The sequence below is a fragment of the Ceratotherium simum genome, chromosome 7 (assembly GCF_057802395.1).
Source record: "Ceratotherium simum simum isolate JZ-2026a chromosome 7, ASM5780239v1, whole genome shotgun sequence".
NCBI classification, from domain to species: domain Eukaryota; kingdom Metazoa; phylum Chordata; class Mammalia; order Perissodactyla; family Rhinocerotidae; genus Ceratotherium; species Ceratotherium simum.
The window spans coordinates 44,261,913-44,278,464 of record NC_141906.1 but is presented as its reverse complement, the minus strand read 5'-3'; the positions used below and the strand labels follow the sequence as shown (position 1 = coordinate 44,278,464).

General features: G+C 34.0%; 1 protein-coding gene across 4 annotated transcripts in view; it reads right to left on the bottom strand.

The window, feature by feature from the left end:
- Positions 1-1,470: 1,470 nt before the first annotated feature.
- The window catches only part of NAALAD2 (N-acetylated alpha-linked acidic dipeptidase 2), a 68,650-nt gene continuing 53,568 nt past the window's right edge, over positions 1,471-16,552 (bottom strand). For all 4 annotated transcript variants that reach the window (XM_087433572.1, XM_087433573.1, XM_087433574.1 and 1 more), the window contains one exon: positions 1,471-8,885. In XM_087433572.1, the coding sequence (XP_087289698.1) occupies positions 8,696-8,885 (190 nt within the window). In that variant the 3' untranslated portion in view covers positions 1,471-8,695. The remainder of the gene's footprint in view (positions 8,886-16,552) is intronic.

The window sequence follows — 16,552 nt, the reverse complement described above, 5'->3', positions numbered from 1 at the left end:
GATATCTCTAAAAATATTTTGCATTTAATTCATTTTTTTTTTCTAGTTGTTGCAACTGTAATGATTGACTGCCAGTACCTGCTACATCCTTCCTGGGAGTGGAAGTCCCTATTGATGGGTTTTTAAATAGAGTGTAGCACGGTCACATTTAGGAAGATCTTTCTGGTTGAAGTTAGTATAATTGTGATATAACAGAGGAGAGGAAGTGGAGTGATTTGAAAGGGAGTTTTTGCATCATTTAAGTGAAAGATATTGTGGGCCTGTATTTATAATAATCGCATTGGAGATTGGAAGAAATGGATGAATATAGGAGTTGCCGAAAAGATAAAGAGAAAAAAGAGCAAATGACTCACTAAAGTTAAAAAGCAATGACAAGACAAAGGCTAAAATCTATTACAGTATTGTAATTATTTCTAAGGTTACTGTTTTACGCCAAACTCATTATTCCTATACTTAAAAAGTCAAAGTTGGAGGAGAAGTGATTATTTTCTTGTCTCTCATCTCTGTGTATAAACTTGAAAGTTTGAGGGTCAATTACTATTTATGAAACTGTGAGCTAAATATGAAAAATATTAAAATAAGCTATGTATGCATATGTAAATGAGTGTTATTTATATCCTCAGAATAGAAAAATAGTAAATTACAAAGATACAAAAAGAGGTATCTATTTGTAAACTTGATTGCATTCCAGAACTTTGTGTACTTTTTTCTGTTCAAAATTAAAACATCCTTATTATAGTTTTTATTATAAAAGGAATATATTCTGAAGTAAGAAGTTCAGGCAATACAGAAAAATACAAAGAGTAAAAGTCCACCACCCCAGTGTAAGCACTGTTAACATTTTGTGTAATATTGTACATTCAATTTTATTACCAGTTTTTCCCAACTCAGCAATAACTCACAGGCAACTTACCATAAAAATGGAAAGTATTTATATCAGTTTTATGATTCTTGATTATATATTATACTGTAAGTTAATCAGTTCCCCAATGATGAAAATTTAGTTTGTTACTTTTTTTTTACTATGGTGAAAAATGCTGCAATAAACACCCTTGTCACATATATTGGCATTCTTTCCAATTTTCTCTAGAATAAATTTTTAGAATTTCTGAATTAAAGATATATTGCATTTCACATGCTTTTCGTTTACTAGTTTCCTTTTGTATTAGACAAGTTATATTAAGCATCATGTTTAGATTTTTTTAATGACTAAATTATTGCATTATAATAGAAATTTATGGCTTATTTAAATTTGATTTTAAAAGTCAGTAATAAAACAGACAGTACACTGTGACTAGCAAAATATTTCTTTGCTATTTCCCAAGTAGCCTTATGAGAAATAATCTCACTCAGGACGTGGACCAAGGAATGGGATGAAAGGGGAATAATGATTATCAGTTTAACAACTGATCTCTAATGCATAAGGGAAAAAAGTTTGGGTTTTTTTTGTTTGTTTTGAGAGATGATTTTTGGAGCTGGGTGATGGGTACATGGGAGTTTATTGTATGTTCTCTCTGCATTTGTGTATGTTTGAAACTTAAGGAGGTGCTGGGCTGGGTGCAAAGGACTCCAAGATAAAGCAGGCACCATCCCTCTTCTAGAGTGTCTTTTTTATTGAAACATATTTGACATATAACATTGTGTAAATTTAAGGTATACAACATGTTAATTAGATACATTTATATATTGTAATATGATTGCTATTATAGTGATAATTAGCACCTCTATCATTTTACATAATTTTCCTTTCTTTTGGTAGTAGGAGTACTTAAGTTCTAGTGTCTTAGCAAGTTTGATGATTATAATAGAATATTGTTCTCTGTATTCACTGTACTGTGCATTATATCTGTAGGGCTTAACTACTTGTTGTAAATTTGTACCCTTAAACAGCATATGTCTTGTCCCCCTCAGACCCTATCCATTAACCACCATTTTATTCTCCGTTTCCACAAGTTTGGCTTTTTTAAATTCCACATATAAGTGATATCATACAGTACTTGTCTTTCTCTATCTGACTTATCTCACTTAGCATAATGTGCTCAAGGTCCACCCATGTTGTCATAAATGGCAGGATGTCCTCCTTTCTCATGGCTGAATGATATTCCCTTGTATATATGTACCACATTGCTTTATCCATTTTTCTATTGATGGACACTTAGGTTGTTTCCATATTTTGGCTATTGTAAATAATGCTGAAATGAACGTGAGGGGTGCATATATCTTTTTGAGTTACTGTTTTTATTTTCTTCAGATTAAATACCCAGAAGTGGAATTGCTGGATCATATAGTAGTTCTATTTTTAATTTTTTGAGGAACCTCTATACTGTTTTCTATAGTGGCTGCACCAATTTACATTACCACGAACAAGCGTTCTCATTTCTGCATATCTTCACCAGTGCTTGTTAAATCTCTTGTCTTTTTGATGATAGCCATTCTAACAGATGTGAGGTGATCTCTCATTGTGGTTTTAATTTGCACTCCCTGATGATTAGTGATGTTGAGCATCTTTTCATGTACCTGTTGGCCATTTGGATGTCTTTGGAAAAATGTCTGTTTAGTTCTTCTGTCCCATTTTTCAATCAAATTGTTTCTTTTTTTGTTACTGAGTTATATGAGTTCTTTATATATTTCATATGAGTTTTTTATCTATATATGGTTTGCAAAAATTTTCTCTCATTCTGTAGCTTGCCTTTTCGTTGTTGTTTCTTTTGCTATGCAAAAGTTTTTAAGTTTGATATAGTCCCATTTGTTGTTTTTTTTTTTTTCTCCCCAAAGCCCCAGTACATAGTCGTATATCCTAGTTGTAGGTCCTTCTAGTTCTTCTGTGTGGGACGCCGCCTCAGCATGGCTTGATGAGCAGTGAGTAGGTCTGTGCCCAGGATCTGACCAGCGAACCCTGGGCTGATGAAGTGGAACGCGCGAACTTAACCACTACGCCACCACACCGGCACCTGATACAGTCCTATTTGTAGATTTTTGCTTTTGTTGTTTGTTCTTTGGTGTTATATCCAAAAAATGATTGCTGAGACCAATGTTAAGGAGCTTCATCCCTATGTTTTCTTCTAGGGGTTTTACAGTATCAGGTCTTATGTTTAAGTCTTTGATCCATTTCAAGTTAATTTTTGTGAGTGGTGTAAGATAGGGGTCCAATTTCATTGCTCTGCGTGTATTTATCCAGTTTTCCCAACACCATTTGTTGAAGCCTGTCCTTTCCCCATTGGGTGCTCTTGGCTCTCTTGCCAAGTATTAGCTGACCATATAAGCAGGGGTTTAATTCTGGGTTCTATATTCTGTTTCATTGTTCTCTGTGTCTATTTTTGTGCCAGTACCATACTGTTTTTATTACTGTAGCTTTGTAGTATAGTTTGAAATCAGGAAATGTGATACCTCCAGCTTTCTTCTTTTTCCTCAGGATTGCTTTGGCTACTCAGTGTCTTTTGTGGTTCCATGCAAATTTTAGGGTTTTTTTTTTTCTATGTATGTGAAGAATGCCATTGGTATTTTGATGGAGATTGTCTTGAATCCATAGCTGGCTTTGGGTAGTATGGATGTTTTAACAATATTAATTCTTCTGATCCATGAACATGGGATATCTTTGTATTTGTTTGCATCTTTGATTTCTTTCAGCAAAGTCTTGTAGTTTTTGTTGTACAGATCTTATACTTCCATGGTTAAATTTATTTCTAAGTATTTTATTTTTTCATGCTATCATGAATGAGATAGTTCCCTTTATTTCTTTTTCAGATATTTCATCCTTAGTGTATAGAAATGTAACTGATTTCTGTATGTTGATTTTGTGTCCTGCAACTTGACTGAAATCATTCATTAGTTCTAACAGTTTTTTGATTGAGTCTTTGGGATTTTTTATATACAAAATCATATCCTCTGCAAATAACCACAGTTTTACTTCTTCCTTCACAATTGGATATATTTTATTTCTTTCTTGCCTAATTGCTCTAGTTAGTACTTACAGTACTACATTGAATAAGAGTGGTGAGAGTGAGCATCCTTGTCTTGTTCCTGATCTTAGAGGAAAAGCTTTCAGTTTTTCTCCATTGAGTGTCATGGTTCACTGTGAGTACGTCAAAATGGCCTTTATTATATTGAGATATGTTCCTTCTATTCCCAGTCTGCTGAGGGTTTTTATCATGAAAGCATGCTGTATTTTAAGTCCTACAGCTGTTGAGATGATCATGTGATTTTTATCTTTCATTTTATTAATGTGATGTATTACATTTATTGATTTACATATGTTGAACTATCCTTGCATCCCAGGGATAAATCCCACTTGGTCATGGTGTATAATCCTTTTTATTTGTTCTTGAATTTGGTTTGCTAATATTTTGTTGAGAATTTTTGTATCTGTATTCATGGGGGATATTGGTCTCTAGTTTTCTTTTCTTGTGTCCTTACCTGACTTTGGTGTCAGGTTAATGGCTTTGTAGAATGAGTTTGGAAGTGTTCCCTCCTCCTTAATGTTTTGGAAGAGTTTGAGAAGGATTGGTGTTAATTCTTCTTTGGATGTTTGGTAGAATTCACCAGTGAAGTTGTCTGGTCCTGGGGTTTTCTGTTTTGGGAGGTTTTTGATGACTGACTCAATCTCTTTGTTTCTTATTGGTGTGTTCAGATTTTCTATTTCTTCTTCCTGATTCAACCTTGGTAGGTTGTGTTTCTAGAAATTTATCCATTTCTTCTAGGTTATCTAATTTGTTGGCATGTAATAGTTAATAGTCTCTTATGGTCATATGTATTTCTGTATTGTCAGTTATAATGTCTCTTTTTCATTTTATTTATTTGAGTCTTCTCTTTTTTTCTTAGTCTGACTACAGGTTTGTCAATTTTATCTTCTTGAAGAACCAACTTTTAATTTTGTTGGTTCTTTTTTTTTTTTCTGGTCTCTATTTCATTTATTTCTGCTCTGATCTTTATTATTTCCTTCTTTCTGCTAATTGTGCCTTAATCTGTTCTTCTTTTTCTAATTCCTTGAGGTGTAAAGTTAGGTTGTTTGAGATCTTTCTAATGTCTTAATATATGCATTTATCACTATAAACTTTCAGAACTGCTTTTGCTGCATTCCACAAGATATGATGTGTTGTATAGTAGTCCCCCCTTATCTGTGGGGAATACCCCAAGTGGATGGCTGAAACTGTGGATAGTACCAAACCCTATATATTGTTTTTTCCTATACATACCTGTGATACAGTTTAATTTATAAATTAGGCACAATAAGAGGTTAATGGTGCTTTGGGGCCATTGTTAAGTAAAATAAGTTACTTGAACACAAGCACTGTGATACCACAGCAGCTGATCTGATAATTCAAACAGTTAAATGACTAACAGGCAGGTAGCGTATACAGGCTGGATATGCTGGACAAAGGGATGATTCACATCTTGGGTGGGGTGAAATGGGACAGCACAAGATTTCGTCATGCTACCCAGAATGGTGTGCAATTTAAAATGTATAAATTATTTCTGGAATTTTCCATTTAATATTTTTAGACCACAGTTGACCGTGGGTAACTGAAACTGTGGACAGTGAAACCAAGGATGAGAGGGGGACTACTGTATTTCCATTTTTATTTGTTTGAAGATAATTTTTTATTTCCTTTTGATTTTTTCTTTGACCCATTGATTGTTCAGAAGTGTGTGGTTTAGTTTCCACATATTTGTAGATTTTCCGCTTTCCTTTTGTTGATTTCTAATTTCATACCACTGTGACCAGAAAAGATAGTTGGTATGATTTCAGTCTTCTTAAATTTGCTGAGATTTGTTTTGTGCCATATCATATGATCTATCCTGGAAAATGTTGCATGTGCACTTGAGAAGAATATGCATTCTGCTCTTGTTGGATGTAATGTTCTGTATATGTCTGTTAAGTCCATTTGTTTAGAGTATGGTTCAATTCCAACATTTCCTATTGATTTTGTTTGGATAATCTATCCATTGCTGATAGTGGAATATTGAAGTCTCCTACTGTTATTGTATTGTCTATTTCGGCCTTAGATTCTGTTAGTATTTGCTTAATATATTTTGGTGCTCCAATGTTAGGTATGTATATATTTATGATTGTTACATCTTCTTGATGTATTGACCCTTTTATTACTATATAATGACCTTCTTTGTCTCTTATCGTCATATCCTCTTCCTTCACTTTGAGCCTATGTGTTTCTTTAGAGCTGAAATGACTTTCCTATAGGCAGCATATAGTTAAGTCTTGTTTTTTAAAATCTGTTCAGCCACTCTGTGCCTTTTGATTGGTGAATTTAATCCATTTATATTTAGAGTGATTATTGATATGTAAGGACTTCCTACTGCCATCTTACCATTCGCCTTCTGATTGTTTTCTATCTCCTTGGTTTCTTTTTCCCTCTGTTTCTGTCTACCTTTTAAAGTGGTGCTTTTCCATGGTGATTTGCTCAGTCTCTCCCTTTCTTTGTTTTGTGATTCTAGATTTTTGCTTTGTGGTTACCAGGTGGCTTACATAAAACATCTCATAGATAAAATAGTCCTAGGGGAAAAAGTTTTTAAAAAACAGTTCAAACACATGTTCTGTGTGTTGAACATATGGTAGCAGATATCCTATATCTAATGTCCTAGACTGATTACAGTGCATGACACATAATCACTTGTTCTGTTCTAATGATCAGCTGTTGATTAAAGGTGACAAAAACAAAATAACTTACCAATTAAAGGGAACAATAATTTGCAAGGGTTACTGTTTTCCTCCAAACTCATACTTCCAACCACACTTGCTGTTTTAGCAACCCATGTCTTTCTTCAGAAAAGCTACCAGCAGGAAGAACACAAAAGAGATTTATAAACTTTTGTGTTTTGTCCCCTTTAGAAATGATATAATGGAGTTGGAGAATGAGGAATTTCTGATGCCTAGAAATATGTAATAATTTACTCAGTTGGATAGTGGAAAAGTGTGACTTATGAGTCTTAACCTAATATCCTGTCTACAACACAATGCTTTAAGGTAAAAATTAAAATACAGTTACTCCTCTTTATACTCCAAAATAAACTGTCATACTAAGGTAATATAGTATGGTAGAGAAGTTAAATCCCTAGATTTGCTAAAACAAATTATTTTTACAAAAGTCCAATTTTATATGCTTTATAAATTTATACATTATAAATAACAAACTTTACTGTCTTGTTAAGCAGAATACTCTTATTGCCTCTTTAACCAGAATGAATAGATCTTATTTAAAATTTATCACAATGACTTAGGGCATTTCTATGCATGCTGCTTATTTTATTGTGGAGAATCAGTGAGATACCTTCTGGTAATATTGAGATATATAGGAAAATTTTGTCCCTAAACTAAATACTCCACTGTTTTATTAAATTAAATTGTATTGTTTGTCAGCCAGCAAGTGTAGCAGGGGTAGTTTCTCCTTGCAGTCAGACTTTGAGCTGTCACTCCTTATTGTAGTTAGTGTGCCTACCTATAAAGGGTCTTTTAATTGTTGATTCTCAACTCTTTTTAAAAGGCAAAGTAACTGAACAATCAAGCTTCTTGAAGGTTTCATCATAGCTTACGCATAATTCTGAGTCATTAGGCTTTGCATAAAACTTTGCCAATGCTGATATACTGTTTTTTTTAGGAGTCGGAGTATGAAGATTGGTGGCAAGTATTTTCTTTACCTATCAGATATATATTATACAGTAGAGTTGAAGTTATCAGAAGTATGGATATTATTCACTTTTTTCCTTACCATTTGGCATTCCACCATGATTTCACAAGAGAAAGTGTTATTCTGGTTTCCTTGCCAGACTTTTTTTTTGGTAATCAAATTTATTGAGGTATAATTTTCATACATTTTAAGTTTACGTTTGATGAGGTTTGACAAATGTATACGCCTGCATAACCATCACCCAGATCAACATACAGAAAATGCCCATCATCCCAGAAAGTATCCTTCTGCCTCTTTGCAGCCCGTCTCCTCCCTGCTCCTTACTTGCCTCAGGCAATCACTGATCTAATTTCTAAGACCATAGATTAGTTTTGCCTTTTCTTCGTATAAATAGAATCATATACTAGGTATTCTCTTGTGTCTGGCTTCTTTCCCTCAACAATGTCTGCCAATAATATTACATATATTGGCAGTTATTGCATTTTTATTGCTGAGTAGTATTCCATTGTGGGTATACCACAATTTTTCCATCCATCCGTTGATGGACATTTGAGTTGTTCTCATTTTAAGCTTCTATGAACATGCATGGAAGAGTCGTCTGCTTATTATGTTTTTGCTTCTCTTTAGTAAATACTTACAAGTGGAATTTTGGAGTCATAAAGTAAATATATATGTTTAACATTATAAGAAACTACCAAACTGTTTTCCAAAGTGAGTTGTACCATTTTACGTTCCTACCAGAAATGTCTGAGAGTTCAAGTTCCTTGCCATATTTTACTTTAGGGAATTTTCAGTTGCTTTATCTCTTTCTGCCACATGACTGGAGATTTTTGTTTTCTTTTATTAGATTAACACTTTGGTGATGAAGTTATGAATGTTTAAAGAGCCAAAAAACTCTTTGCAGATGAACAAGATGGAAGTCTAAAATCAAAACGTGACATGAACACCAAGATTTTAGAATACTCTGGCTTCAAGAGTTATCAGAAAGAAAGATGGATTTTATCCTCAGACTTTCAGTAACACTTTTAATGGCTAGTCACTTGGCTGAGACCTTATTATAACACTTCTTTCAGAGTTCCTGCTGCTGCTTGAATTGTGAAGGCTGCAATAGAAATGTGTTTCTTTACTTCTCTCCAGGCTGAACGAGGGTCTGCTTTATTTTCAATATCAAACATAGCATCGTATATCCCAGGAAATGATTCTCCAGCATATTTGTTGTGGCTACTTGGAGCAAAGATGATATGCCTAGAAGAAAAAACATAAATAAGGCAGGTTAAGCTAAAGAGTATACATATATGACATTTTATATGCTTTTTCTTTATTCACTCCCTTTTGATAGACTACGTTTTATTAAGCATTCTGTGTCTCCTCCTGGCATTCACGTTTGTTGCTCCTAAAGACATGTACAGTCATGCATCACTTAATGACAGGGATACATTCTGAGAAACGTGTTATTGGGTGATTTCAATGTGCAAACATCATAGAGTGTACTTATACAAACTTAGATGGTATAGCCTGCTACACATCTCTAGGCTATGTGGTACTAATCTTATGGGACCACCGTTGTATATTTGGTCTGTCCTTGACTGAAATGTCATTATGTGGCATGTGACTGTATAATTTATTTGCAATACTTATGTAATGGTATAATTTTAAGCAAAGAAAGGAGCCGGCAATATGCTTTTGCTAAGACGTATCCCATGAATCATATCATGTTGCTAACCCATATAGTTGGAAGAAAGTAGGTTCTTTCTTAAAAGTTGTGTGCATTAGTTGTCTGACTGCCTGGACATCCACAAACAGTGATAACATGTATGCTTTATGGACATAGTTAATGGGAGAGGAGATTGAAAAAAAATTTAGCTTTGTGTTGACGTTTTTTAGAGATTCAACAAGAATGACAGTTGTTCCCAATAATACTCTTCAGATATTAAAAAAGAAGTAAGTAAAGAATCTTGTATCTCCAAAATATCATAAATGGAAAGGATAATGAAGCCCATCCCACAAAGGTAAAATGGTTATATATGGGTTGCCAACAAAGACACACTTAATTTCTGATCTAGAGGGAAAGTTTTTCAGTTGATTTCCTACTTCATCTCATAAGTAGCTCAAGAGATCAGTCTACATCTCTTCTCAATAAGTGTGTGGAATTCTGCCTTCCAGAAGAGGACATATTTTATTAAACACTGTTTTTAGGAATTAGATCCAACAGTCAAACACTAGAGCTTCTTCAAGATGTAAATCCATTGTATGAGACAATATGGAATTCTATATAAGTCAATATTAATGATCAAAGAGAAATTTATAATGCTAATCATTTAGATTTCCCAAAGATCATCAAGAATTTTTGCTCTTGGCTTTTAAATCTTAATATGGCCTCAAATAAATCTTTTTATTAAAACAGGTATATGTGCTAAACTGTTTATAAGCGTTGATATTCTGACCTGTATACAAGTTGAGATATGAGAGATACAGGTCACAGATATTCCTTAGTATACTTGCCCTCTTCTGGAGAATTGTAAAGGGAGACTATAGTAAAAAGTTATTGATATAGGACTCAAACAAACCTTGTTTGAATCATTGACCCGGCATCTAATAACTCTGTGGCCTTTGGCAAATTTTGTAATTTCTCTAAACTTGTCCCATATGTGTGAAAGAACTGAAATAATTTAGGTTCTGCCTGGAGTAGTGACTAAGTGGGTTGTGGAATCAGACTGTCTGTCAGAAATGCTATCACATTTACCTTGTGACGTCACACTGGTTATTTAACCTCCCTGTGCCTATTTCTTCATCACTGAAATGGGAGTAGTAATAATACTGTCCTCAAAGGATTGTTGTGAGAATCCAATGCTGGATGGAAGCCACTCAGTATAGGTTGACATTTAGTAAATGCTCAATAAATATTGGCTATTATTCTGAGGATAAATCCTTCCCATAATTCTCTCAGATAAGAAGCAGGCAGCTAGCTAAAAGAGATGATCACACAATGGACAATGTTTAACCAATTCGAATACCATTTCATGAATGGCAGACCCAAAAAACTATTCTAGCCCCATAACAATTCAAACCCTGGACTGATTCTCAAGGTTTCAAGTATATCATGATAATCTGTCACCCTTCACGACGAGCATTTCTGAATTGTCAAGAGGTATCAAGAACTATAGCAGACTGTAGACTACAGTCTACATTTAGACTATTTATAGTCCTCTTTTTTCTCTCAACTTTTCTCTCAGTACATAGTAATTATTCAGTGATGAGTTACAATAATGCAAATGTTTTTATATTTTTATAATCAAATGCCTTTAAAGACTTTTGCATACCTTATTTCATTTGATGTTTGGAAGAAAAGTCAGCTTTCTTTAATACTCTACACACATTACCAAGTATGTTAGTTTTCTATTGCTCTTGTAACAAATTACAACAAACTTAATGGCCTAAAACAACACGATTTTATTATCTTATAGTTCTGTAAGTTAGAAGTCTGATATAGGTCTCACTGGGCTAAAATCAAGTTATCAGCAGGGCCACATTCTTTTCTGGAGGCTCTAGGGGAGAATCCATTTACTTGCTGTTTTCTATCTTCTAGAGGCCTCCCTCATTCCTCCAACTGCAAAACCAGCAACAGCAGGTCAGAGTGAGTCCTCTTCACATGGCGTCACTCTAACTTTATGTCATGCCTCTCTCTTCCACTTTTAAGGACCCTTTTAATTACATCATTGGGTCTACTTGGATAATCCAGGAAAATTTCCTTATCATAAGGTCAGCTGATTAGCAACCTGAATTCTATCTGCTACCTTAATTTTTCTTTACCATGTAACCTGTCATATTCACAGGTTCTGGGTATTAGGAAATGGACATCTTTTGGAGACCATCATTTTGCCTGCTGCACAGAGCAATTAAGTTTACGGGAATTTCCTTAGAGAAAAAATGACAAAAGTATTAGAATGTGTAAAATATGCTCAATGAAAGATATTTGCCTTTCTTGTGACAGTTTCAATGTATTACCCATAACTCAATTAAGTTTGCAGAAATTAACGTCAATCATGCTTTTTATTCTGTGGTAAACATTTACACTTCTGAATTTTAAGATGTTTTAAATATATTCCACAGTAAAAACATTTAAAAATATGTACAATTTTTACTGATTCATTCATTACTAATCACAACATTATGTATGATTTTATAATACATACATAATATATATACCTAATAATACATGTATACGTACACATTGGGTTACTCTAATTTTTTAATCCAATATTTATCAATCGTAAGTGGTAGAAAAATTTTATTTCACTATAAATCTGGTAATCTACTATCCTTCCTTGAAGTTCATGAAATAACTTAAAAATGGCATTGAGGGCCGGCCCGGTGGCTTAGCGGTTAAGTGCGCGCGCTCCGCTACTGGCGGCCTGGGTTCGGATCCCGGGCGCGCACCGACGCACCGCCTCTCCGGCCATGCTGGGGCCGTGTCCCACATACAGCAGCTAGAAGGATGTGCAGCTATGACATACAACTATCTACTGGGGCTTTGGGGGAAAGAAGGGAGGAAGATTGGCAATAGATGTTAGCTCCGAGCCGGTCTTCCTCAGCAAAAAAAGAAAAAGAGAGGAGGATTAGCATGGATGTTAGCTCAGGGCTGATCTTCCTCACCAAAAAAAAAAAAAAAATGGCATTGATACAGTACATATACTGAAAATTTTTAACCTCACTCAAGTTTTAAAAAATTTACAAAGGCACATGAAAAGATGTTCAACAGCAATAATTATTAGGGAAATGCAAATCAAAACTACAATGAGATATCACCTCACATGCGTCAGAATGGCTATAATTAACATGACAAGAAATAACAAGTATTGGAGAGGATGTGGAGAAAAGGAAACCCTCATACACTGCTGGTGGGAATGTACTGGTGCAGTGACTATGGAAAACAGTATGGAGATTCCTCAAAAAATTAAGAATAGAACTACCATACAATCCAGCTATTCTACTTCTGGGTATTTATCCAAAGATCATGAAAACACAAATGCATAAAGATATTTGCACCCCTATGTTCATTGCAGCATTACTCACAATAGCCAAGACTTGGAAACAACCTAAGTGCGATCAGTGGATGGATGATTAAAGAAGATGTGGTATATATACACAATGGAATACTACTCAGCTATAAAAGAGGATGGAATCTTACCATTTGTGACAATATGGATGGACTCTTGAGGGTATTATGCTAAGCGAAATAAATCAAAGTCAAATACTGTTTGATTTCACTCATAAATAGAAGATAACAACAACAACAACAACAAATGAATACATAGACACAGACATTAGATTGGTGGTAACCAGAGGGGAAGGGGGGGGAGGAGGATGAGAGAGGTGATAGGGCACATGTGTACAGTGATGAATAGTAATTAATCTTTGGGTGGTGAACATGCTGTAGTCTACACAGAATTCAAAATATGATGTACACCTGAAATTTATATAATATTATAAACCAATGTTACCTCAATAAAAAAAATTTACAAGCTTGTTTTTAACCTGATCTACCAGATGAGGAAAAAAAGTTTTGAAATAATTTATCTAAAAAATGAAAAATTCTGGGTAGCTGGCATTAATATTATAGCTACATTTCTTTTTGGAGTTACTGGAAAAAGTGGAAGTGGAAGGAATATATATTCAACTCATAAAGTAATCCTTACAATCAGGAAGGGAAAAATTATTCCCATACCACTGCAGACTGAAACATAGCAATATGATCTGGCTTTTTAAATTTTTTTATTTAGGTATAATTGACATATAACATTAGGTAAGTTTCAGGTGTACAACATAATGATTTGATATTTGTATATATTGCCAAGTGATCACCACAATAAGTCTAGTTAACGTTCGTCACCTTATGTAACTACAAAAAAGTTTTTTTTTCTTGTGATGAGGACTTTTAAGATTTACTCTCTTAGTAACTTTCAAATATAAGATACATTATTATTAACTATAGTCACCATGCTGTCCATTAAATCTCCATGACTTATTTTATAACTGGAAGTTTGTACCTTTTCACCCCCTTCACCCATTTCTCCCAAACCCACCTCTGGCAACCACTAATCTATTTTCTCTGTGAGCTTGTTTTTTTTCCTTTATCTTTCTTTATGTTGCACATATAACTGAAATTACACAGTATTTATTTTTCTCTCACTTATTTCACTGAGCATAACACCCTCAAATTCCATCCATGTAGTCACAAATGGCAAGATTTCATTCTTTTTTATTGCTGAATAATATTCCATTGCATATATATATATATATATATATATATATATATATATATATATATATATACTGCAATTTCTTTATCCATTCATCCAACAATGGACACTTTGGTTGTTTCTGTATTTTGGCTATTATAAATAATGCTGCAGCGAACATAGGAGTGCAGATTATCTTTTTGAATTAGTGTTTCCATTTTCTTCAGATACATACCCAGAAGTGGAATTGCTAGATCATATCGTAGTTCTATTTTTAATTTTTTGAGGAACTTCATATTGTTTTCCATAGTTGGCTGCACAAATTTACATTCCCACCAACAGTATGCAAGGGTTCCCTTTTTTCCATATCCTCACCAGCACTTGTTGTTTGTAATCTTATTGATAAATAGCCATTCTGATGGCTGTGAGGTGATATCTCATTGTGGTTTTGATTTGCATTTCCCTGATGATGAGTGATGTTGAGCATCGTTTCATGTACCTGTTGGCCATCTGTATGTATTCTTAGGGAAAATGTCTATTCAGATCTTCGGCCCATTTTTTTAACTGGATTTTTTTTTTTTGCTATGGAGTTGGATAAGTTATTTACCTATTTTGGATATTAAACCCTTATCCAGATATATGATATGCAAAACTTTTCTCTTATTCTGTAGGTTGCATTTTCATTTCATTGATGAAACTTCTTTTAGTTTGATGTAGTCCCCCTTGTTTATTTTGGCTTTTGTTGCCTTTGCTTTTGGATTTAGGTCCAAAAAATCATTGCAAGACTGTTGTCAAGGAGCTTACCACCTATGTTTTCTTCTAGGACTTTTATGGTTTCAGGTCTTAATGTTCAAGTCTTTAATCCATTTCCAGTCAGTTTTTGTGTATAGTATGAGATAGTGGACCAGTTTTATTCTTTTACATGTGGCTGTCCAGTTTTCCCAGCACCATTTATCGAAGGGATGGTTCTTTCCCCATTATATATCCCAGCACCATTTATCGAAGAGACGGTTCTTTCCCCATTATATATTCTTGGCTCCTTTGTCATAAATTAATTGAACATATATGTGGACATATCAAATACATGGATTTATTTCTGGACTTTCTGTTCCGCCCCATTGTCTCTTTATATGCCAATACCATACTGTTTGGATTACTATAGCTTTATAATATGGTTTGAAATCAGAGAGTGTGACGCCTCCAGCTTTGTTCTTCATTTACAAGATTGCTTTGGCTATTCGGGGTCTTTTGTGGTTCCATACAAATTTTAGGATTGTTTGTTCTAATTCTGTGAAAAATTCCATTGGAATTTTGATAGAGAGTGCATTGAATCTGTAGATGCTTTGGGTAGTATGGATTTTTTAACAATATTAACTTTTAACAATATTTTAACAATATTAATTAATGTTAATTAACTAATTAATATTAATTAACTTACTTAATCATCTCATATTAATGATAATTTTAACAATATTAATTTTTTAAATCCATGAGCATGGAATATCTTTCCATTTATTTGTGTCGTCTTCAGTTTTTTTCATCAGTGTCATACTTTTCAGTATACAGGTCTTTCACCTCCTTGGTTAAATTTATTCCTAGGTTTTTTATTCCTTTTGATGCAATTGTAAATGGGATTGTTTTCTTAGTTTGTCTTTTTGATAGTTTGTTATTAGTGTATAGAAATGCAGCAGGTTTCTGTATACTGATTTTGTATCCTGCAACTTGACTGAATTCGTTTACTAGTTCTAACAGTTTTGTGGTGGAGTCCTTAGGCTTATCTATATATAATGTGCCATCTGCAACATTGACAGTTTTATTTCTTCTTTCCAATTTGAATGCCTTTTATCTCTTTTTCTTGCCTAATTGCTCTGGCTAGTAAAAGTGGGGAGAGTGGGCATCCTTGTCTTTTCCCTAATCTTAGATGAAAACCTTTCAGCTCTTCACTACTGAGGATGATGTTAGCTGTGGTGGCTTGTCAGGTATGGCCTTTATTATTTTGAAGTACATTCCCTATATATCCACTTTGTTGACAATTTTTATCATAAATGGATGTTGAATTTTGTCAAATGCTTTTTCTGCATCTACTGAGATATGATTTTTATCCTTCTTTGTTTTTAATAACTAAACACTTCTGTATTTCTTTCCACTTTGTGTAGATGACGGGAGTTTTTTTAAAAGCCTGTTACAACAACTAAATGCACTTTTTTTCTTCTTAAGGTAACATTGGTGTATAACATTATATTGTTTCAGGTGTACAATATTATAATTCAACATCTCTATATACTACAGTGTGCTCATGACCGAAAGCAATTCTACTTCCTGTCCCTCACCATCCAGTTGGCCCCCTTGATCCATTTTGCCCTCCGCCACCCTTCTTCCCCTCTGGTAACAACCAATCTATTGTATGCTTCTATGCGTTTCTTTTGGTTTTGTTTTGTTTTTAGATTCCACATGTAAGTGAAATCATATGGTATTTGTCTTTCTCTGAGGTATTTCACTTAACATAATACCCACAAGGAACATCTATGTTGTCAGAAATGGCAAGATTTCATCTATTTTATGGCTGAGTAGTATTCCACTGTGTATGTGTATATATGTATAATCTTCTTTATCCATTCATCCATCATTGGGCACTTAGGTTGTTTCCATACCTTGGCTATTGTAAATAATGCT